The sequence below is a fragment of the Canis lupus genome, chromosome 32 (genome assembly GCF_011100685.1).
Source record: "Canis lupus familiaris isolate Mischka breed German Shepherd chromosome 32, alternate assembly UU_Cfam_GSD_1.0, whole genome shotgun sequence".
NCBI lineage: Eukaryota > Metazoa > Chordata > Mammalia > Carnivora > Canidae > Canis > Canis lupus.
In genome coordinates this window covers 6,552,888-6,578,087 of record NC_049253.1, presented here as the reverse complement: position 1 = coordinate 6,578,087, position 25,200 = coordinate 6,552,888, and the positions used below count along the sequence as shown (strand labels likewise).

General features: G+C 34.7%; 1 protein-coding gene across 18 annotated transcripts in view; it reads right to left on the bottom strand.

Moving 5' to 3' along the window:
- Positions 1-25,200, bottom strand: part of CAMK2D (calcium/calmodulin dependent protein kinase II delta) — a 301,491-nt gene that overhangs the window by 86,194 nt on the left and 190,097 nt on the right. For 11 of the 18 annotated variants that reach the window (XM_038581788.1, XM_038581795.1, XM_038581800.1 and 8 more), the window contains exons 5-6: positions 4,719-4,784; positions 1,593-1,665 (exon numbers count right to left, since the gene is read on the bottom strand). In XM_038581788.1, coding sequence (XP_038437716.1) covers positions 1,593-1,665; positions 4,719-4,784 — 139 coding nt within the window. Of the gene's footprint in view, positions 1-572; positions 646-1,592; positions 1,666-4,718; positions 4,785-25,200 lie in introns of all 18 variants that reach the window. The other 7 variants (XM_038581789.1, XM_038581804.1, XM_038581805.1 and 4 more) reach the window with 1 other exon arrangement.

Sequence of the window (25,200 nt, the reverse complement as noted above, 5' to 3'; positions counted from 1 at the left end):
ACTTTTTTCCTCTCTGTTTTAAAAGGCACTAGTATCTTTACATAGGAATGTAAAGAACAGGAAGCCTCAACATCCTCAGAATTCCCAGGACTACTGTTAAGGGAAAGAGACTTCAGACAGAGGTTCTTTAATGCTAAAAACCTATTTAATAACTATTCTCTTTATAATATTCACAACTATTTACATAATATTAGGTATACACAATATGACTCCAAAATAGTATGTTTGATCAATGTCCACAGAACAGGTTTAGAATGAAAAAGATCATCAGTCCTATGCAGTGTCACATTAAATGCTATAGTCTTACGAGGAAGGAAAACATAAGTAGCCTCTTTATTGTTAATGGTAGGACATTATTCCTCTGGATGAAATGGGATTTATGTAAGTTTCAAGCGTGGATGAGGAAAAAGATGAAATAAGAGAGACTGTGGTGAAGGAAAGTGTTTTAGTAATATGTTGGAATGAGTCCACACAACTTTCTGGCTCATAGTTTTTCCTTTATAGGCATAATTGCAGCTGAACAGTCATTAGGAATTGTGTGGTGGTTTATCTTCTCCAAGGGCATTACTCACCTTCAGGTCCCGATGGACTACGCCCATCTGATGGCAGTGTAGCACAGCCTCCAGGATCTGCTGAATGCAATGACTGCATGCAAACACCAGGGGGCGTGTGTTAGTTCCAAGCTTACACTCACTGTCTGTATACCCTCAGAGAGACTGGGTTAAAGTGCAAAACCAGCAGACAACTGGGGTTGTATTTTACCACCTTCAGTAATGTAAACATATTGCTCAAGCAGAGTGACTACTACCTCAGAGCAATCAGGATCTTGCCAGATGTGAGCAAAAATGTAGATCCACTTGATCTTAGGAAAAAAAATCATCTTAAAAATATTTTAATTCAGTAGCTCCTTTCCTAGTTATAAATTCTTATGGGAAAAGAACTGGAATGCAAATAAAATTTTTATAGCTGCTGTGGTCCACCTTCACCCCACATAGAAAAAACTGTTTTCCCAATCCCTCCCATTTTTCTAGTATCATTCCAAAGCTGTCACATTAGCAGTCAAGACATCATTAAGGTTAAATTAGGATACATAATGAATTTTTGATAAATCATTAACTTCTTGTGCTTTAATTTAGCTGGCAATTATTATCTCTTGCCTGAGGGTTCATCAGACTCAAATGGAGCAATGTGTAACCAGTTGTTTTGCTACAGCAACCCATGGTCTCAGAACAGAAGTGGTGTTTAAATCTACAGGCGGACATACATCACAGGCCAAGTTCGTCTCCAGGCAAATGCTGGACATTTCAGGAAAGCCTGCCCCAAACCGCCTCTGGTAGTTTATTGCTTGGAAACTTAATAGGTTGTGTTTTCAATATGGACCCTCTCTTTTTGCTATGATGTATATTTAGCCTGTAGATGAGCAAACTGAAAGAGGCATCATGCATTATCATTTCATCATGTAGTCATTTTAGGGAAAAATTGGGAAAGGCAAGGGAACCATTTTAAATACCCACCCTCTGCCCTTTCCCCAGAAACAAAACAAAACAAAACAAAACTCCTTTGATTCAGATTTATGGACTCCATATACTGACCTTCAGGTCCCTGTGAACTATGCCATTTAGGTGACAATGATTTACACTTTCTAGAATCTGCTGTATACAATGACTGTAAAGATACAAGGGCAGAATGGAAGGGAGAACATTTTAAAGGTACATAATCACATTGAATACAAAATAAAATGAAAGTTAAAACGAAACAAACAAACAAACAAAAATTATATTTTTTCACAACATTTTTTTAGCTTTACACTGGAATTTAATAATGCTGAATAAAGCTAATTCAGGTTCTAACGAAAATGACATCCAACATACAGTTTGTGACATATTCAGACAAAACAATTTGAGCTGTGCTTTTTTTCCATTGCAAGTATACAAATTAAATCACTTGTATACAGAAGCCAAAATTTCCATATTCAAGAAGAAAAATTTATAAATATTCCCATAATGTTCTGGGAAAATTCTTCAGCCAATATAAAATTTAAGGTTATTTCTCATACACATCTAAACTGTTTAAAATCTGAGGTCACAATTAAACATAGGTGTTGAAACAAGAGGGTAAACACAGATGAAGTGGCAGGTGAAACAAGGGTTAAAAAATGGAGGGACACATTTATCATTTTGACTTAGAAATGGTGCTTCTTGTATAATATAGTAAGAGGAAAACTAATGCAAGTCTCCAATACAGAGGGAGAATTTCAAGTAAACCCATCACATAAAATAAACCCGTTTTCAGGATAGGCATACTCTAGAGAAGGGCTAGGAACTTACAAAAAAACAAATTTTAAAATCCCCTGAACACTAGTAATGTTGATACTTTTTTATACACCTCACTAAAGGAAAATTTTTTATTATTATGTCAAAAAACACAATTTATACTATTCTTAAAAGGCTCACTGATGTCAAATAGACTGCTAATTAAATTAGAAGGGATAAATCATTGATTGGCACCTGTAAGCTTCCCATGCGTTGTCATCTGACATAATATAGACCACACTGACATATTTTGTTCAAATTTACTGTGTGATTCAAATGCAGGTTATGTGCTGAGCTACATTTATTAACAAACATTTTAATAAGGCTATTTTCAGCCATTTAATTACAAAATAATATTACTCAGTAAATTCCTGAATTATAAAAAGTAATCACCATCTGATTTACTACAATGTGAATGTAAAAAATGATCAAGGTTATGATTTCCCAGGTCTAACTCTATAAAGAGTCCCACTAAAAGAGCCAAACATTAGTTGCTTTTTGACCAAATAGCTTACTTGGATGTTGGTAATTATTTTTTAAATCCTATGACTTTTCTTCACTTTGTACTACTTTTTAGAAATATTTCACTTTCTCTTCTCAAACCACAGATATAAGTCATTAGGCTTAATGAATAATGCATAGTAAAGCATACAATAATTCATATTAAATGAACATCATTTTTTACTAGTGAGAATGGATTCAATTCTTTAGTTCTTGAGGACTAGTAAGAAGCCTTTTTCTTTAAGTTCATCTTTGGGGAAAAAAATGTTCCTTCTCCTTGATTTTGTATGGGACCTACCCTAAAAAAGAACTTGTACCAAATTCCAAAACAATAATAAATGTGCATATAATATGATCCAACCTATAGGGTCTTTTCTGTTATCTATACGGCTCTTCAATATTGAAAACAGTTTCTATTTTAATTTCAAACAATACTTTTCAAACATAATGACTTAACATAACTTTAAAAAGCAAAATAAATGTAATTCCCTAACTAGTGAACTACCTGATTAAAATTATTACCCTGTCTAGGTAAATGGGCAAATAGCTTCTCGCAAGGCTGCTCTAAAGTCCCTTTTCAGGGCCCTAACATAAGAATTGGAGGATGATTCACTTATAAGAGTATAAATGACACGGAAGTTTCTATTTGACTTTGGCAGTAAAAATTCCATTAAAAAATTAGAATGTAGTCATGTACAGATAAGATTCACAGACTGTCATAAACTGGCATTAAACCAAGAAGATTAATTAGAGATTTGCAAGCGAGCCTGTGTATGCATGTGCTACTTTGAAGGGATGGGGAGGGAACATGCTATCAGCTGACTATCTGCTGAGTGCAGGCTACAGTGGGATGAGCAAGCTTTAGGAAGCTCTGAGAGCATTAGATAATGGGGGCAGACAATAAGTAACTGAATTTTCATAAGATCTCATTTACATTGTTAATAATGAGTCAATTACCCAAGGCTAGATCTTTCAAAACAAGTGCCAACTACTGAATATGTATAAAGAAATGCCAAGGAAAACTAACATGATACATCTAAATAGTATCTAGGCAAGTAAACTAATGTCGCTTCATTCCAAAAAGGTTGCCTTTGTGCAGACTAGGAAGTTTCGAATGAGAAAAAATGTATAACCACTGTTAACTTCTCTAAAGATGATATCAATTAACAAGATTGAGAAATCCTTTTGAACGCTCTGATACATCCGAATCAATATTTTTTACATGAAGGTTCCAAAAGCTATCCTGGAATTTCCAGCGTTAAACAGCTAATAATGCTTTAAGGATACCACTGGGGCTTTTGTAGTCTGTTTCTTTTTATGATCTCTGATTAGAGTGGGCTGTTCAGTGAATCTTTCTGTGATAATGGAAATGTTCTATAAATGCTATGTCCAATTGATAGTTACTAGTCACTTATAGCCAGTAAGTATTCAAAATGTAGCTAGTACAACTGAGAAACTAAATTTTTATTTAATTTTAATTAACTGAAATTAAAATAGCCATGCGTTATTAGTAGCTACCATAAGGAGCAGCTTAGGATCTAGAGACCAGAAGATCTGAATCTTTGATCTCTTAACTTTGCTAGAAAAGTATATTTCTTTAGCAGAAGTCATTCCAAGTTGAATACATATTTTTTAATTTTTTTAAAAAAACTAACTATAGATGTTAGATAATAACAAAGTGTAGACCAGATTCTAGGTTTTTTTTTTTTTTTTCCCTAAACAATTATCCTGGAAATCCATAAGAGAGAGAAATAGCTAAGATGGACTCATCATGAGAAGTCGTCTAAGATGGTATTATGAGAGTCTCATAAATACTAAGCTTTATGATGCATTTGTAAAGAGATATACTGAACAGTGTCATTTGAATGTTGAGTCTTATATCTTGCCCCTGGGCAAGTCACTTACCTGGCATCTGCTTCACTGTAATACTCTCTTGCCACTATGTCTTCAAAGAGTTCACCTCCAGTAACTCTGTAAAGACAATCAATATGTTGACATTAAACAAGAAAAAAAATTATACATCAATAGATTTGCAACATGTTCATGCAGAATTTTTGTTTTCAGATTACTTTGAAAACTACCAAAACAAAATATTGTAAAACATTACAGGACTTACAGTTTTCATAACAATCTATATTAACTCTAAACATTTCCTCTTTTCTACATGTCTTTGTATTGCTAGATCCTGAGGACACAATTTTCTGTATAACATAAATATATTCAGTGGTATCTCTTACACAAAATAATCTCTATGCAACTTTTCATTTTAATTCTCCAAATATTAACTAAGGTCTGATGAAGTGTATGGAACAGTTTAGAAACATTTTCTGAACAATAAGAGAAGATGATTACTATCAAAGCCTAGAGTATGTATTTTCAGGGTGTATCTCTCTGTTTTTTAAACTGCAATAAACATGACTTTATGGGCTAGAGGTGGCCTTCCAAAATATATATAGCTTTTGGGCTGAGTGCTAGCTAGATTTTCCTTGTAAAACACCCCAATTTCTTTTATGATCATGTATTTGCCAGTGAACACAGACTTGGGGCTTTTGGCAATGTCCTTAAGAAGGCAGCATTGATCCCTTGCCACCTAAGAAGCCTTATCTGTCTTCCATCTTAAGTGAAGACTTTCCTACAACTCAGCAACTGGATTTAGTTACTCTACAAAGTAAATTAAAACCAGGGCTTTCAAAGCTCTCTATATAAGTAGATATAATTATCTTTGGGATTCATTTCTTCTCCAGGTTTTGGGGCTAGAATTTCCTAACCAGTGATTCTTTGCCTTAGGAATCCCCTTCAATACGTGTATTTAACATTTCTTTTTAGCAAAATATGGAAGTATACCAAATATGCTCTTATCTGTTAACCGCAATTCCACTCTCTGGAATAAAATAATTTTAACTTTATGCATATCCTTTCAACTTTCTATGTATCTTTAAACATATTTGGTCCCCCTGCAAACACAAAGTCATATATTTTTCGTCTCAAAAAGTAGACTCATACGATATATACAAATTATTAGGTTAATTGTGTTTTTCATTTCACTTTAAGTCATGGGCACTATTTCATGTTAGAAGTATCTTCCCTGTTTAAAATAAGTAATAAGCAGAAATATATGTTTGTGCGTATGAGGACAGGGCACACTACCTTCCACAACAGTTGTACCCCAATATTGAGAAGATGCCCACAGTTTTTTCAGTTAAAAAAAGTTGGAAAAAAGTTATTGCCTGTTAATATTTTTTGATTATTAGCAAAGTGAACCATTTTTTTTCATGTATTTATCAGCCATTTCTTTCTCTATTATGCTATGGTTTGATTTTAAAAGGAAATTTCAGCTTTGGAGCTTAACCTCGTAATAGTTAACATTTGCTTACCATGTGCTACACAGTGTGCTAAGCATTATATTAACTCATAAATCCTTGCAATTATTGTATGAGATGAATTTTAACACTAGCTCAGTTTATTGATGAGAAAAATGGAGGCATAGAGAAGCAACTTGCCAAAGATTACAAAGACTTAAGTAGTACAGGTGGGCCATCCATTCCACAGCCCCTGCTCTCAATCAGCACACAATGTAGCCATTCTAATAATTACACTGTCAATCCTTCCAGAAGTTTAGAAAGCATGAGTCATTTGAAAAAGCACTGGGTGAAAGTATAAAGCTTGGTGTATGTTCACTATGGAATGGAAGATAAAATTACTCTTAAGATAGCTTTTTAATTTTTTTTTCATTTGCTTTATTAAGTTCTGAAACATCAAATGATAACATGTTCCAGAAATGTTCAGTTATTAGTCTCTTTTGTATTTTCCTTTCCTAAAGGATAAGAGGCAATACTAAAAACTTAATGTGTCTGAAAGTTTATGCAACTCTGACTCTTCTTCATAGCATCCTAGGTATTTATAAGACCTTTAATGATGGAGTCATTATTTTCAGTCTTTACATATAAAATGTGCACCTAAAATTATTTAAAGCTTCATATGGGCTTGTTCTGAAAAATCGTGGTTACATGTATATGTAGTTTCATTTAATAGCTCAGCAAGCTTTTTTCCCAGTTAGAATTATAATAATAATGCAATCAAATAAGGTACCCTAGATATATTATAATACAAAATAATTAAATATTAGAAAGTACTTCCAACAAACCCATTATATCTCTATAATGGTAATAACAGTTTCATGGGGTTTCTTCCTTTGAATGAATATAACTAAGGTAAACATGATATATATATTTATCTTTGTTTTTGCTCATAGGTACCCAGAAAAATCTGTATTACACACAAGTGTGGTTTGTAAAGTGTTTAACAAGTATTGATTAAAAAGCTTATTGCTGAGAATAAAAGCTTATTGCCATTAATGAAATTGCTGCTTATAGTAGCTCCTTAAGTATACTATATATTCCAAGTGAACTGTCATGTCTTACATCACTGGAATCATGATTTACTGATCTTTGCTACCATAGCATCTAACCCACAGTATTTGATCAATTAGGAAGTACTGAAGTAATGATTACGTGAATTAATCAAATCAGAAAATCATGCTGTCCATTTGCTCCAACTGTGGACTTCATATAAACTTAAAAAGGGAAAAGAAAACATTAAAATTTGGCTCTATATGGCAATAGGTTTTATTTTGTAAGGTGCTTGTATTTAAAGAAGAATATTAAAAACTCGGTGCCTAGCATTCTGGTAATTTTCAATGAACTATTCTAGCTGTTAAAGAAATTTAAGGTGTGCAGGGTTTAATGTTAAGTATTTGTAACAGCACTCTTTCTCATTTTCTAACATTCATTCTTCTCATTATTTAAAAATATCCTTGTGCAAATGAAACCATTTTATCTTTTCTGTTATATGTATAATAAATGCCTGGGAAGGAAAAAATGGAGCTACTAGAACATGCTGCCTTGAAGATAAACTAATGAATTTTCTAACTTGAATACATTTTCATACTGACATCATTGTTTAATGGGGCACAAAATTAAGCAGTAGTTATTAAATATTTTTTAAAAATTTTAGTGTGTTATATAAAATTTCATACAAAGTCAAATTAAATCCGTCTCATGAATAAACTGCTAATTAACTAAGTAGAGCTTTTGTGAATAAATTAATGCTGGAGTTCTGCTATGATATGAGGCATATCAGTTATATATTTGAAGCATTAATTATCATTTATGAATCTCTAGAACATTAGGGCTTCCAGGGAAAAATAAGATAATCCTAGAATCATGAAAAGATGAAACTTTACATATCAAAAAGATAAATACTTTTGCTGCCATTATCATTATTTATAGGGATGTTGATTCGTTCTGTTATCTAGAAGAATGAATTGTTCTTTTCTTCCTAGTCTATATATTTATGATTTATTCCGAAATGGTTGAAACTAGTTTCATATTGAATAAAATATTTATAAAATTTCAGGAGGATTATAGCCTTGACTATGAAGCTAAGCAGACAATAGAGTCCAAAATTGGGCTTTGGAAGATCAAAATGGTGCCATATTAACCCCCAAACCAGCAATGATATAGTGATCAGAACCACTGACCAAGGTGGTGGGGGGAAATCCAGGAATCTCAGGATGTAGCTAAATTGGAAAACAGGAATCAAAAGGAGGGCCCAGCTAACTCACAGTGGGGAGGTAATCTCACCAAAACAGGGAGGGCCAGGAATATCCCCTGGAAAAAGAAGTAATTCCTCCCAGACACTAAGTATAAAGCTGAAGAATAAACCCAATGAGTAGAAGCCATCCATCCTGTAATCCAAGGCTCTGAGTGGAGGCACCTGGAGTCATATTAGCAAAGAGCCATCACAGCTAGATTTTTGTCAAAAAACGTATCATAAGGTGCCCTGCATTTGGATGACAGACATGTCTTCTGGTGATCTCCTCCAAGGCAGAAGCTGTGATAGTGATGTTACCTTCATGGTATCCAGCACACTGCCTTCTATATTGTTGAACAATAACAGCTGATATCCATTGGGTCCTCACCACGTGCTAAGGCCAAGCGTTGTTCTGTCTCTATAGGTTACAACACAATAACCTCATGAAGTAGATAACTAATGCTATTTCCATTTTACAGATGAGAAAATAGAAGTAATGAAGGTTAAACACTTATCCCAAGAATACATAGCACAAGAAGGAAAAAGGGTTTGTTCTCATCTGTGCTGCCCTAATAGCTGCACCCTGAGCACATTCTGGAGAGCAGAGGAGCAAGTCAAGGGTCTCTGGAGAGCCCAAAGGATCATGTGGAAAGACTGGAAAGAATTCTGACATAAAGGCATTCCATTTATATCCCGTTTTTAAAGTCAAACTGCTAGCCAGGGCTGGAGAACCATCATTAGTTGAAATAAAGGTGACCAGGGTTCATCAACAGGAGTATAACTGTCCTTTTTGGCCATATAGGATGATCTCTTGCATGACAAGATTGTCAGCAGCAGGCCCCACACTAGGTGCCAATAGTACTACCTTGTCAGTGTGACAACCAGTGTGCCAATTTATACCATTTATAATCACCCCCTCACACCCAGAGCGCCCTAGGCATCCTTGATGAGAACCTCTGAGCTAAGGAAACAAAATCTACAGAGATGCAATTGAGAATTTTAGTCTTCTTGGCGCCTTGTTTTAACATATATAATCAATCAAGCTAGTCATTACATAATGGAATGGTGTATCTTCAGTACCCTTACAGAGTACCTGACATACAGAAGAAGCTTAATAAATTTGATGAGTGAATAAATGTTTAAATAATTAAAAGGAGGAATGAAGCCATAAGCATCTGTCCACAGTTTTATGGTTTAACCTGTAAGCTAGAATCTGAGGTAAAGAAGTTTTCCCACTTTTTGTATTACTTATCTACTAATGTCTAACCAAATCCTGATTTTATCTCCAAAATAGATCTTGAATTAAGACTTCTTTCTACCCCCCACTACAATGTTACCAACCCAAGTAGTCACTGTCTTATCACCTGCTCTACTGCAAAAGCCTCTTACTTGGCCCAGCTTCTTCTCTTCCCCCTCTGCCATCAGTTCTCTAGACAGCGGATTTAAATATGCTTCATATTTTGTCCCATGCCTACAGGAAGTCCTTTAAATAGCTGTCCATTGCTACTAGATATGACCTTCAAGTTTCTGCCTAATTTGTACTCTGCCCATCTTCTGGCCCTCCTTGGTACTCCTTTCTCCATCCTGCTCCAAACATAAGGGCCTTCTTCCAATTTCTTGAGTACACCAAAATCCTTACCATCCCTGAGCCTTTTCACATGCTTGTCTCTCTTCCAGGACATTCCCAACCTGTCTACCACTATTACTGGGTAAGCACAAAGTTAAGCAGTAGTTATACATTTTTTTTTAAAAATTAGTATATTATGTTATCCTTAAAATTTGGCTTAAGTGTTATATCCTTAGACCTCCACTCATCTACATTATCTTACCCCCCTAGGACTTTGTTATTCTCCATAATACTTATCCCATTATGTGTTTGTTTATGTATTTATTTGTTTAATGTTTCTCTCTCTACTAGTATGGTAGCTTTGGGAGGGTAGAATTTGTTCCTCTGTTTTCACTATAAAATAAACAGAGCTGAGTCAAAGTGCCTTTGACAAGCTCATTAAGTGCTTTTAAGTGAATAATTCCAGAGTTTTATATCTCACAGAGAGGCAGATGTGTGAGATGATCATGTGCCAATGCCATAATGTTGGTTAATTCCTGATATCATATCATTTACCATTATATTTGGTAAGAAGACAAAGATGTTCCAAGCAGTTTGCCCCTAGAAATCATTTAAGTCAGTTCTGGATCTTGTAGTATCTTCCCACAAGACAGAGTATGTCTATGAACTAATGTTTGATCACAAATGCAGAATTATTTGTTGAATTAATTATAAGGCACATATTTAGATTAGAGATTGAGAAGTAAGGGCATAGTGTTTCAACAATTTTGGGAAGACAGCTAGCTATTTTGTAAAGAACTGAACCTTTGCCTCATGTTACTATAATTAAATACAGACCACAAGAACATCTATATGTCCAACTTAATTTGACAGTATACCTCCTCTCTCATATGTCTGGATACTTTCCTGGTTCCTGGTGAATGATCAGTGTTTCAAAATGAGTCAGGTGGTATAACCATGACTCCAGCAGAATCAGATATATCTGCCAATTCTGTTAAAGCTACAGTGGTCGAATGCTTGGGTGGCTCAGTTGGTTAAGTGTCTGCCTTTGGCTTAGGTCATGATCCTGGGGTCCTAAGTCTGCTTCTTCCTCTCTGTCAGCCTCTCCTCCTCACTCATGCACATGCGCGCGCTCTCTCTCTCTCATTGTCTCTCATAAATAAATAAATAAATAAATAAATAAATAAATAAAATTCTTTTGTTTAAAGCTACAGTGGTAGGCATGGGGGCAGCTGATGATGCAAATTAAGGACAGAGGGATTCAAAGGACCACACTAGTTCTTTTCTTAATACCATCATTAGTATCTTATTTAGCTAAGATCAATTTCTTATGTAAGTTATTTTCTAGCTGAATACCAAGTATCTGATGACACCTCTGAAGTAGAGGATTATCTGAAGTTGTTCAGAAATGATTTTCTGAATGAATTCCAAATTGGATTATGGAAATTTTAAAAGGCTAGGAGTTTGCTTTAACAGAAGGTCCAAAGAGTTTCTTATTGATCTTGTTGTAAATAGATTTGCTGTGTCATACAAAGAATTATAATTGAGATGATAAAACGGAGACAGGCCATTGGAACTGTTCCATTCAAAACTGATACTGGCCAGGAGAGAGGCAATACACTGGGGGAGGCACAATTTGAGATATTAGAAGGAGAGTAGATTTATGGGCTCTGTCCAACCTGTGTTCATTAAGCAGAGTGGGGAAGAGGTATGGGATAGCAGGGTTCAAAATACTTCAATGGAGCACTTACTTTACTCTTGTTTTTCTGACTAATCTCTTATTGCTGAATCTATCCTTTCAACATCATTCTGGATTTACTTTCTCTCACCTTACTCTACTTTATACTTCATACCTTCTGTATCTTCCCTCAATCCTAAAACACATGCCAGCTCTACATTACAATTCCTTTCTCATTTCATCTGTCACAAATGCACATGAAAAATATAAACCACTATCAAAAGTTCATATTCTTAAGACTTTTTTTCCCTATTCTATGGCCAATAAAAAGCATCAGTGAAAACAACACTGCTAACCACAATTAAGGGCACACAGAATAAAGCAAAACCTGAAATGAATGAGGTTTTGTTCTGTGAATATCACCAACCTCCTCAAATGAAATCAGCTATTCAGTTTATTATATAATCTCTCTGTGTGTGTGTGTGTGTATATGTGTGTGTGTTTTAACAAGATGCCTTAATCTGGGAATGTTTGATTAAACACTCAGGCAATGTATCAAAAAGATGTGCATAACAAAATGAATGCTTCCTGAAGGAAAGGAATAAATTGTAAAACTATATATTTAAAAATTTTTTTCGATGCAAATTAAAACCATAACAAGATACCCACTCATACCCATTAGGATGACAGACAGACAAACAGAAAGAAAGTAAGTAGTGGTGAAGATCTAGAGAGATTGGAACCTTTGTGCACTACTGGTGGGAATATAAAATAATACAGCTGCTGTGGAAAACTACAACAGTTCCTCAAGAAATTAATACTAGAATTACCATATAACACACCATTTCTATACCTAGGTATATGCACAAAAGCACCAAAATCAGGGTGTTGAAGAGATATTTGTATACCCAAGTTCACAACAGAATTATTCACGTCAGTTAAAACATGGAAGTAACCCAAGTGTTCACTGACAGATGAACAAATAAGTGTGGTACCAACAGACAAGGAAATATTAAAAAGGAAGGAAATCCTGTCATATGTTACAATATAGATGAACCCTGAGAACACTATGTTAAGTGAAGTAAGCCAGTCACAAAAAAACAAATACTGTATGGTTTCATGAGGTACTTAGAGTGGGCAAAATTATAGAGACAGAAAGTAGAATGTTAGTTGTCAGGAACTTAGGGGAGAGAGGAATGTGGAGTCATTGTTTAATAGATGTAGAGCTTCAGTTTTGCAAAATGAAAAGTTTTGTAGATGAGTGTTGATGATGGCTGCACCACAATGTAAATGTACTTAATGACATTTAACTATACTTAAAAATGGTTAAGATAAAAAATTTTATGCTATGTGTATTTTACCACAATAAAAAAATAAACCAACCCAAAATATTTGATGATGACGACAATGAAAAAATAGAGTACAATTTAACATACATATTGCTATTTTCTATTCCTCTTTCTGGGTTCCAGAGGGCTTTAGAAAAGTATCTATACTGGGGCACCTGGGTGGCTCAGTTGGTTAAGTGTCTGCCTTTGGCTCAGGTCCTGACCCCAGGGTCCAGAATTAAATCCTGCATCAGACTCCCTACTCAGCAGAGCAGTCTGTTTTTCCCTCTACCTCTGCCTTTTTTCCCTGTTTGTGCTCTGTCACTCACTCTCTCTCTCTCTCACATAAATAAAATATTTTTTAATTTTTTGAAAAAAATTTTATTTATTTATTCACGAGAGACACAGAGAGAAAAGCAAAGACACAGGCAGAGTGAGAAGCAGGCTCCACACAGGAAGCCTGTGGGACTCAATCCCGGGACTCCAGGATCACGCCCTGAGCTGAAGGCAGATGCTTAACCACTGAGCCAGCCAGGTGTCCCAATAAAATCTTTTTTTAAAAAAGAAAATTATCTATACTATAATCTTGAAAGCTAATAAATAGTTGTTTATCAGCCAGTTATTAAAATTGATAATTTATTTCACTGTTAGGCAGGATGGTCAAAGAGAGAATGAAGTAGTCTCAATATTCTGCTTTGATATCAGCCAACACTATGAGGTCAGATCAGGCAATTTTTCTTTGCTATTTTGCCTATTTATAAATTGCAAAAAGAAAAGACAGCATTTTTCATAATTCACATTCAAGAAATAAATATTGTGCAATCTGTGTTTTATATAAAGGTACAAACCACTGGGACAAGGAAGAGCTATAATCCAGCCTTATTCCATTTTCTAAGCAAAGTGCCCACACCAGGAGCTTTTTCTAATGGCAAAGAAATATCTAACAGGTATACAGTGGCTATTGATACTTGACAAAGTTCTGTGAGTAATTCAGTTCATATTATCTTCTATTCATATATATGCCTACTATAACCCCGGAATACACACTCATTGAAGCACCCAAGTTATTCTTATTCTGGAAATATCAAATATGAAATTAAATGATCTTTCTGTGGTATCTCTGAGGTGTGAGACATTTATAGAATTATTATTAAGACCTTATAGAAATTTTAGAATTAAATTTAGGACTCTGCAAGCTGCATTTTGGAGACCAGCAGAATTGTTTACCTCTCTCATGCCTTATCACAGTACTTATCTTTTCTGACTTGAGGCTGGTCTACTAAGGGGCAGCTTACCTCTTTGGCAGTTGATTACTTGCAATTACATAGCTTTGCACCAGTCCTACTCTTTGCTCACCAAAATCCTGCTTGGTACATATACTTAAATTATGAGGATGGATGAATTGATATAAACAACTCTTTAGAAGAAGACATGACAACTGATATCACAGTGCCTATGTATATATAAAACAGAAAAAAATATATATATAGAAAAGCTGATAATCCATCCAGGTAGATAATGGTGAGTGCCCTTTTGAGGGTTTGGCCCACCTGCCAACCACTGGCTCTGGTTCCTTAGATTTCTAGTCCGTATGGTTGTGGCTGGGCTCATACTCAAATATTCAAGATACTCTTTTAGAAGTGAGGAATCTAGCTGAAGAGAGTTATAGCCTGGACCCACAGTTGGGCAAGAATAATCTTCAGTTAAACATGTGAGAGCAAAGGACAAATACTGTTCAATACATTCAGGTGATTTGCAAGGTCAATAAACCACATACAGAAAAATTTCATTCTTATAATTACCATTTAATTTTCCACTTCATCTGTCTAAGCTAAATGCATATCCTAGTCACATTTTTAAAAGAATCTGATACTTAAGAAGTGAAGATAAATTTTCTAACATATACCAAACATCTTAACAAGATACCTGATATCCTGTGCTTCAATGTGCATAAAATAAAAACCCTCAAACAGAAAGCAACGACCATTTAAAGATTTACATACACTATAGATATGCTAAATACAAGAGAATATTTACAAAATGTTTTAAAAAGAGTAGAAATTTTCATCTAATTAGAAATAATTTGAGTACTATAGAGAAATGACCTATGAACTGCACAACTGGAAATCAATAAATCTATCAGAAGTACTGTTACATAAAAAAATAAATTAAAATCCTGATACCTGTGCTACCCTCTTGTCATTCACTAGACTTAAGTCTCAAGCAATACAATATAGACATGATTATTTTTAAATTATCTTCATATTAAAATGATTGCTACCTTAAAAATCTCTTGTATTACCAGAATTTTTGTTCATATTTTATTTATCATGCTTATGTAATCTTAGAGAAAAATTACAATAACTTTTTAAAAAAATCTGTCATTAGCCCTCTGATGAATGTTATGAACTGATCATCATCACCTTATAAACTACACTCATTAATCTTTTCACTGACTGCTGAATAGCCTAAGAGTCCTGCTGAGGCTATGCTGAATCTTCCTATGAATATAAGTTTTCATTGTTAGTGTCAAAGCAACTGCCTCTGACTGAAAAAAAAAAAAAAACACTGCAGCTAAAATTTGTTTCACAAGTTAATTGGGCTGAAACAGTTTTTGTGTCTCAGTAATTCATCCAAAAGTTGGCTGTAGTCATCAGAGAAATGAGCCTATATTTAGCAACAAAATGTTTATATCATATTATAAAAGCAGCAAAGCCAGTACAAATGATGAGTGAATTTATAACCCAAAGCTGAGACTTTAACATATTTCTGACAAACAATACTCCAGAAAGAATACCGAATAGAGGTGACAGATGAGTCAAGCTAGTAATTTGATAATACATCCCCATAAGACATCAGGTTTTCCAGGTTCTGGAACATTAGAGTTTTCCAAGATGACAGACAAGAGGAGATCCTAGCATTAACCAGTCTTTTTCTTTCTTTTTTTTTTTTTTTTAAGATTTATTTATTTATTTATGATAGACATAGAGAGAGAGAGAGAGAGAGAGAGAGAGAGAGAGGCAGAGACACAGGAGGAGGGAGAAGCAGGCTCCATGCCGGGAGCCCGACGTGGGACTCGATTCCGGGACTCCAGGATAGCACCCTGGGCCAAAGGCAGGCGCTAAACCGCTGAGCCACCCAGGGATCCTCTTTTAACCAGTCTTGAATACTCAGGAGAGCAATAAATTCTCTGCTGCAGAGGACATACTGTTATTGTTGATCACAGTCAATGTCTAAATGTTTACAAAGAAAGGGCTCAAGCTACTTGTGACTATAAGCTATTAAATGGTGTTTGCTGTGTTTTAGAACTAGGAGATAAGTTCCCCTACTAAGTTCTCCAGCTAGAGACACATTTGTTCTCATGGTTTTCTTTCTGAAAACACAAATAACTTCATGGACAGTTAAATTTGTTACCTATACATCAGTGTCATTTATATACTAATTCCATAATCAACTGTGTCTCTAATAGGTATGAGACTTGTCTATATTAACAGATATTAGGATATAAAGAATATAGGGATATAGATAAGACATCTATCTATCTATCTATCTATCTATCTATCTATCTATCTATCTATCTATCTATCTGAATACACCCTTATCTGAATATAAGGGTATAAAATCTATCACTTGGTTTAGTGGAATAAGCAGAAACATAAATCAAAACTAAGTTTCTGTGGGACATGCTTCAACTAAGGCACAGGTATGATTATAAAACAAAAATCCTTGGATGTGGCAAATCCTAGCAACTAGGGGATCTTCTCATTTACAGAGGAAGTATGTGTACCTGTAGATAAAAATGTTTCACCCAACACTCATCTTTTTGGTGTGATAAAAGAAAGAAAAATGAGCACAAATGCACCATAAATGTACTCTATAAGAGCTCACTTATGAATAAGCAGTAAGTAACATACCCAGTGGAGAATCTTATTAACTGAAGCTCAATGCCAGTAAGGCCAGGAGTCCTTTCACATTTTGTCACTTATTGGAGTTTTTGATGAATTCCCTACTTGCCCCATTTTCTAGGCTTTACAGAGCGCTCCAGTCTCTCTATGTCATCGGGATTCAGGAAGTTACATTGTACAAAGGATTGGCAAAAAGAAAGGAGGAAATAATAAATCCACGAAGGACAAAAGAAAAAGAGAGGACAGAATTATAAATTCTTTCTAGGGGTCAGAGAAAACTTCACAGACAAGGTGTTGTTTGAAGAGGAACTGACATAAATAAGGAAGTTAGCTAGAAAGAAATGTGGAACAGTAATGCCCAAGAAGCAATGGGGGTTTAAACAGAGAAAGGAAAAAGAAAGGGAACAAAAGGATTAAAGTAGGAATCTCAATCTCTTATCTGGTCCCACTATTGTTTTCTTCCATTCTTCATAATAAATATTCATACCAAATATACCTTACCGGGAATGGTACTTCCAAAAGCTACATTCTCCCAAATGCTATCAGCTTTTCACTTTCTACCAAAATTCGTTCTGGTATGTGATTATGTAATTACGTGATTAGGCTTTCACACTGGAATCTAATAGCAAGTTAATTTCTGATAGCACAGTTTCCTAAATATCTGAATAAAGAATCATCCCATGAAAAATAAAAATACAAAAACAAAAACATAACCAAAAAACTAATGGTTTTTAAAAAGGTAATGCTGGATTAATTTTTATACAGGCGTTATAGAAATAATGCTTCTTTAAGGGATGCGGGGGACAGTAATTTCATTTAAAAATACCAAGAATTATTCCTGGCTTTATTCCCAACCTTTTGTCAGTAGCAAATAATTTAGTACTTGTTTCTAGATTTAGCATTTATGCTCACAAGTTCTTCTCCGTGCTTTAGCTTGAGAATCCTACTACCAATGTACTACACTTATTATTGGACAACAGATTTCCTCTTTTTTTAAAAAAAATATTTTATTTATTTATTCATGAGAGACACAGAGAAAGAGAGGCAGAGACACAGGCAGAGAGCATGCAGGAGCCTGATGTGGGACTCAATCCTGGGACTCCAGGACCATGCCCTGGGCCAAAGGCAAGTACTAAACCACTGAGCCATCCAGGGATTCCCCCCCTTTTTATTTTTATTTTTATTTATTTATTTTTTAAGATTTCCTCTTTTGCTTGCACTTTTAGTTGGGTCTCTGGAATATTAATGAATAGTTTATTGCACACGTGTATGCATACACTTGCAAACATATCCACTTCCTTAGTAGGTGTGAAAAAAACAGCACCATTTACTCAAGTAATTTAATCTTATTTTTTATTGGCTATAAAACATTCAATGAATTTCAAAATAAAAAAATAAGCATCACAGTAAAGCTGCAGTAATTCAGATTAATTGGCTGGTCTAAAGAGCCATCTTTCTTTTTTGAAGTGTTATACTTATCATACAATATCCTATTAGTTTCAGGTATATGTCATAGTGATTCAATATTTTTATACATTACAAAATGATCCCCATGATAAGTCTCATCACCATCTGTCGCCGTATAAAGTTATTACAACGTTACTATATTATTCCCTATGTTGTACATCATATCCACATGACTTACTTACTTTATGACTGGAAGTTTTTACCTCTTAATGAGAAGTCATATTTCTGAGTTATAGAATATATTTCTAAGGAAAGGAAGCTATATTTTATTTTATATAAAAGGAAATAAAGCCATCTTTGCTTCATTTGGTAGTAAGAGGTCCTGCCGGTGTGCCACTAAGAAATCACTAAAAACCTTACATCGGCATGCTACATGCAAATTACTATGTTAAGTACTTACTTGAAAGCTTATTTATACTCACTCTTTAAGCATACTGCCTATCTAGAATTGAAAGACACATCTAGGCCTAACTCACTCAAACTACTATCAATTTAAAAATTATTCACTTATTCATCCCCTTATGGCACCTTCCAAAGGGGATGTGAGATAGCTTATCAAATAATCTAAATTATCAAAATTCCTCATCTGAACTCCAAGTGCATGTACTAATGTTTCTTATTTAGGCTAATATTGCAAAAGAAGGAATAACAAATTCATATGTAATTGCTACCTACAAAAATCTTAGATTGCCTCCATTTTTTTAATCACAACAGCTCAGAAAGAGAAAACATACTTGAATTTAATAATTGCTTACTGAATCAAAAATATTTGTTGCTTATTATGTGCAAGCCATTGTATTAAGTGTTTAATTTACTGAAGCTTGGTTTAGTCATTTGAGTCCATAGAATTTTTTTTCAATAGACAATTAGGTTCTCAGGTATATAATTTAATGCATTCTTACAGGGCTATAAACTAATTCACAGTTAGTAGTACTTTTGTCACTGTTCAGCAATAATATGATCTTTAGAACAAGAATTTGAAAATAAAAAATATTCTTACACATAATATTTGTAGGAATCAGTATGGAGAACAATTCATCCTTAGAACGTAAATGTTAAGTTAGTATAATACAAATCAGATTTAGCATGATGTCAAACATAAAGCATCCTCAAATACCCTGGTTCTGGGTGTCTAAAGTATAATGTGTCTAAAGCATAAGGTGGCTTGCTTTCTGAGAGATTTCTTCGTCACTCAGAGAATCTTCACTCTGGTTTCTCTTGTGTATTCTTCTCCTCTTGCTGCCATCAGCCCCAGAGGAAAGAGGGTGTTGCAGATATACTAAACCATTTTGAGACCCTAAAAAGGAAATCCTAGAATGTCTCAATGTCTTGTTGCATTTCCAACTCTAATATGGGTTGCTTGATGGATAGATTGATGGATGATACTATTCTGCATATCTTTAATGTTGGAAAAAGAGAAGATTCTCTTAGAGGTACTTAAAAACAATAGGGAAGTGGTAGCAGAATTCTATTTTATTTATTTAAAGATTCTATTTCTTTGAGAGAGAGAGAGAGAGAGAGAGAGAGCGCCCACAGAGGGAGAGGGAGCAGCAGACTCCCTGCTGAGCAGAGTCAGATGTGGGGCTTGATCTCTGGACCTTGAGATCATGACCTGAGCTGAAGGGAGATGCTTAACCAACTGAGCCACCCAGGCACCCCACAGAATTCTATTTTAGATGACCATTCAGAGGTTGTCTATTTAACTACATTATTCAAGTCTGGAGTATACTGCACTCAACTCTTTACTACAAAAGATCAGTAAGAATAAGCAAATTCAGCATAGTGTCAAACGTCCCCCAAACATATTCAATATCAAGATTTATATGTTGCTTAAATAAATTTTCACATTAAGCAGTCCTTGGGAAAAAGGGAAGGAGAAGAATTTAGTGAAAAATATTACAGGTTGTGAGAGTATAAAAGGAAGTTAGCCTAGAATTTAAAAATTCCTTAGTGAATCTATGAAATAGAGACTCCTCATGCAGATAACTAAGTTTCTTTTATTTTTTAAAAATATTTTATTTATTTACTCATGAGAGACACACACACAGAGAGAGGGGGGGGGTGTGCAGAGACACAGGCAGAGGGAGAAGCAGGCTCCATTCAGGGAGCCTGATGTGGGACTCGATCCTGGGTCTCCAGGATCACGCCCTGGGCCAAAGGCAGGTACCAAACCCCAGAGCCATCCAGGGATCCCCTAAGTTTCTTTTAAACTCCCACTTATATCTATTAAATATATACTTTTCATTTATAAAATGTTTCCTATATTAAATTATTTATACTGAAACTACTTTACTGCCTGATAACCAAATTGGAATAGATTCATATAAAATATTAAGATTATAACATATATATGAATTCTCACCCTCTTAAGAAGAACATCACTCCTAACCCTCTTAAACTATTGGCGGGAATGCAAACTGGTATAGCCAATCTGCAAAACAGTATGGAGTTTCCTCAAAAAGTTAAAAATAGAGCTATCCTATGACCTAGCAATTGTACTACTAGATATTTATCCAAAGGATACAAACAGTGATTTGAAGGGGTGCATGTACTCCAATGTTTATAACAGCAATGCCCACAATAGCTAAAATATGGGGGGAAAAGCCCAGATGTCCATTGACAGATAAATGGATAAAGTTATATATATGTATGAAACATATATATACATATACATATATAATGGAATATTACTCAGCCATCAAAAAGAATGAAATCTTGCCATTTGCAATGATGTGTGGGGGTGACTAGAAGGTATGCTAAGTAAAGTAAGTCAGAGAAAGACAAATATCATACGATTTCACTTGTGTGGAATTTAAGAAACAAAACAAATGAACACAGGAGGAGGGAAAGAAAAATAAAATAAGATGAAAACAGAAGGGGAGGCAAATAATGAGAGACTCCTAACTACAGGAAACAAACTGAGGGTTGCTGGAGGGGTAGGGAGTGGGACGATTAGGTAACTGGATGATGGGCATTAAGGAAGGCACTGAAAGTAATGAGTGCTAGATGTTATATGCAACCAAAAAATCACTGAATTCTACCTCTGAAACAAATAATACGTGTATATGTACATTAAGCTTTTAGAATTTAAATTAAAAATAAAAAAAAAGAAAGATATCGCCCCTGATTCTAGAATGTGAAACATTCCAATTCCTTACTGACATGACTTTTTCTCTGTGCCCTTTACTCTTGCCATCATCCTTAATTCTTTGACTTGAAGTATACTGTGTTCAGAATATCATTTGCTGGATAAAAGTGGGGCAGTTAGATTTACAAAAGGAACTGTAGGTGATTTAAAAATTCCCCTTCAGGAATTTGCATTTTATGATGCTTGAAAGCTGCAAAATCACTAAACTTAGGAAGCATTTGAATTAAATTAAGAAATTCAAAGCTGTATAATAGGAGCTATTTAATGAAGCATTATCCTGAAATAGCAAAAGTATAGAAAACCATCTAAATGAATGTCTTCACAAAAATGGGTTAATAATTTTGATGCAATACGATGAGATGTTACACTAAAACTAAAATTATAATAATGAAGATGATGTATGAACGTGAAAAATGTGTTTTCAGTATAAGTATTGAAACACAAAATAATTTCAGTACATACATATCATTACACAAATATACACATGAATTCTTCCCTCATTTTCTATAAAACACCCTTCTTCTTCAAAGCTTATATCATCTGTCATATTACCATCTATCACCCCCTCATTTCTCTTACCCTTACTATTATACATGGTCACTTCTAGCCCTCCCCCCAACATATCCTGCTATTATTTTAATTGACTTCACTGTCCATTTGGTCAGCCCTTCCTACATCTATTATTTTAGTTCCTTGCAGTAGTCCTGGACAATGACAAGGTCAAAGGTATGCCCATGGGTAGGAGTAGCTGATACGAATTTAAGGTTTGAGTAAATAAATACATATATTAGAATTTGTGACCACAACGTGTGAGTTTTCTTCAAAAAGAATCCTAGCCCCTTAACTCCTCCATTTTCTCCTTATCTCCAGGCTTCTTCCTAATCTCATTGTTTTCATCCAGTTAAGAGAGAGGGGCTGATCATGAGAACACTCCTCAACATTCTCAAATCTCATTTATGCCACTATTTACCATACATTGGGTGTCTCTACTAGTTTTGACATTGATGACTATTAGTTCTACATAATCCCTTATTTCCACAACACTCTGTTCTTGGAAATTTCCTATTTCTTTCACTTATACACACTTTATCCCCCGAGTCACCTCCTTAGTGTTTGATATGGAATAACATAATTCCCTCATAAAAATGATACTTCTTATGATTTAAGCTGGCATGCCAATGATGTCCCACAAGCATCTTAAATTCAATTAACTATTGTCTTTATCTCAAGACCTGCTGCTCCTCCCATATCCCAAATCTCATTTAATAGTACAACTGTCCACAAAGCCAACCAAGCCAAAAACTTGGCTAATCATCCTTGACTAATTTTATCTACTTTTCTCCATCAATTAATATGCTCTGTTAATTCTGTCTTTTAAATATTTCCTGATTCACAATACTTTTTTTCATACCTTCTATTGCTGTCATGGCCATATAATCTCTCAACTAGAGAAATATATTGGTTGCATGACTAATCGCCCTCCTTTTGCTTTTATCTCCCTCCACATTGTGATCAGCATGATCTATCTAAAAAGCCAATCTGACCATGTGACTACTCTGCTAAAAACTTCTTCCATGGCTACCCATTCCCTATGTCAAGGCTTCTAAGTTCATTTTACACATATGTGCTTCAAGTGCAATGGCAAGGCATCAGTGACCTTTTTCCAAAAAGCTAAGGTTCACTGGCCTAGAGCATAGAGTTCCACATCCTTACCATGACATACACAGACCTCCATAACCTGTCTTTCACTTGCAGAGCACATGCTCTTTACTCCATACCAATCACCTGGACTTTGGCTATTTGCATTATGTTTGCATGCATTTTAATATTATTCACTGCTAATAATGCCTATGTAGCCTTTATTTTGTTTTCCTTGAGCTTATACTTTCTTCAAAGCCCTAGACTTTTCCAGGAAGGATTCTCTAAAACCCACTCACAAACACTGTGCTTACTTGATTTAAATTTCATATGACACCAACCATCTGCTATACACCTAAATCCCCAACTATATTTCAAAAAAAAAAAAATGGCAAGAGCAATGCCTAGTTCATTTTCTTTGTATCCTCTATGCCTAACACATGAGCTTATTATAATGCCTGAGAAATATTAGTATCTCAATAAACATTACATTGAAAGAGAAGGTACAAATATGAAATCAGTTAAAATAAGGTAGTGAAATTATGAATAATTTTTATTATTAAAATTTTCCTTTAAAGTCCTGTCCCTCCAGTCATTTGCACATTTATTCTTTTAACAAGTATTTACCAAGTGTCAAAATATAAGAGCCTATGTAATAGAGCTTCACCAAAAAAAACTAGAAAATACACAATGTATTAGAAAATCGTCAGATACAAGCAAATACCCAGGCAATACATAAAAAGACATCAATTGAAATTTTCAAAGCATAAAAGCTTAACTATTACTACAAATAAGTCAGTGGAAACATCAAATGAAAGCAGTTAAGACATATGAAGAGACATCAAAAAAATAACATGTAACCAAAGGATGTGGTCAATCCCCAATCAGACCACAAATATCTTGCCACTAGGTCACTAGATGCAGATAAGCCTGTGATTAGAAATGTTTTTAGCCAGTGCCACACTATGCTGGTTTGTGAAAGGTACAAGGTTACTGATTAGACAGGATCATGGTCCTATAAATTTAGAGTAAATTAAAAAGGGTTCAGGCAATATCTTTTTTTGCCAAATGCCTGAAGAACACCTTTCATAGAAATCATACAGTGAAAGAATATATGAATCTGCACATGCAAGACAAAGCTACTGATCTTTGTATCTTTGCCATGCAAATAACACATTCATCTTAAAATGAGATCTAAGTCACATGGGAATGTTGAAAGATGTTGAGGAGAGATAAAGTAGAGAAAGATTTTCTTAACTCAGTTTGGCTTCCTGCAGAATATAAACATTTAGCAGAGGCTAGTAATGATCCCACATGTATCTCTGGAAGATTTGCTGTGTTATTTGATATTCTGAAATACCAAACAGAATTTCCATATATTTTCCTCATCATAAAACATGTTTTAATCTCTATTGGTTATTCTGTGATATTGTCACATTTTTTTTTCAATATTACCTTGAGTTCTGATTAACAATAAGAGAGATTCAGTCAGAAGAGTGGGAACAATGAAGGAAAGGCGGTCTCCCCAGCAAAAGTAAAGTCATCCTTTGAGCCTGAAATCATCTCTAATTCTGGCCTAGATTGAGGAGCAGGGATTCCTTTTGTTTAAATCTGTAGTTTTTCCTAAAGCTCTGAATGTCTAATATTGATTTTATGTTTGCAATATACATGTACCGTTTACTTTAAAAATTTACCCTCTCAGGTTGACACTTCAGTTTCTCTTTTTCTCATTTGTCTTCATCCTTGTGCAAATAACTACTTTTTTTTTCCCTTGAACTCCCATAATGTCCATTTTCCTCACTTCCCTTCTGGCCTCCCATAATCCCTTTGCCACACTACAGCAAGAGAAAGCTTTGTAAAATGAAATCAGATCATTTAATTTCCTGGCTTTAATCTTTCCAGCACACATATAATATCCAAATTCCTTCTCTTGGCCTACAAGACCTTCTGAACTCTGGCCCATACCTATGTTACATGTTACTCTGCATGCCTGTACCCTAGTCCTTGTGACATTTTAAGTCATGCTAGCCTTCCTTACACTCCTCAAGGAGATCACTTTTTCTT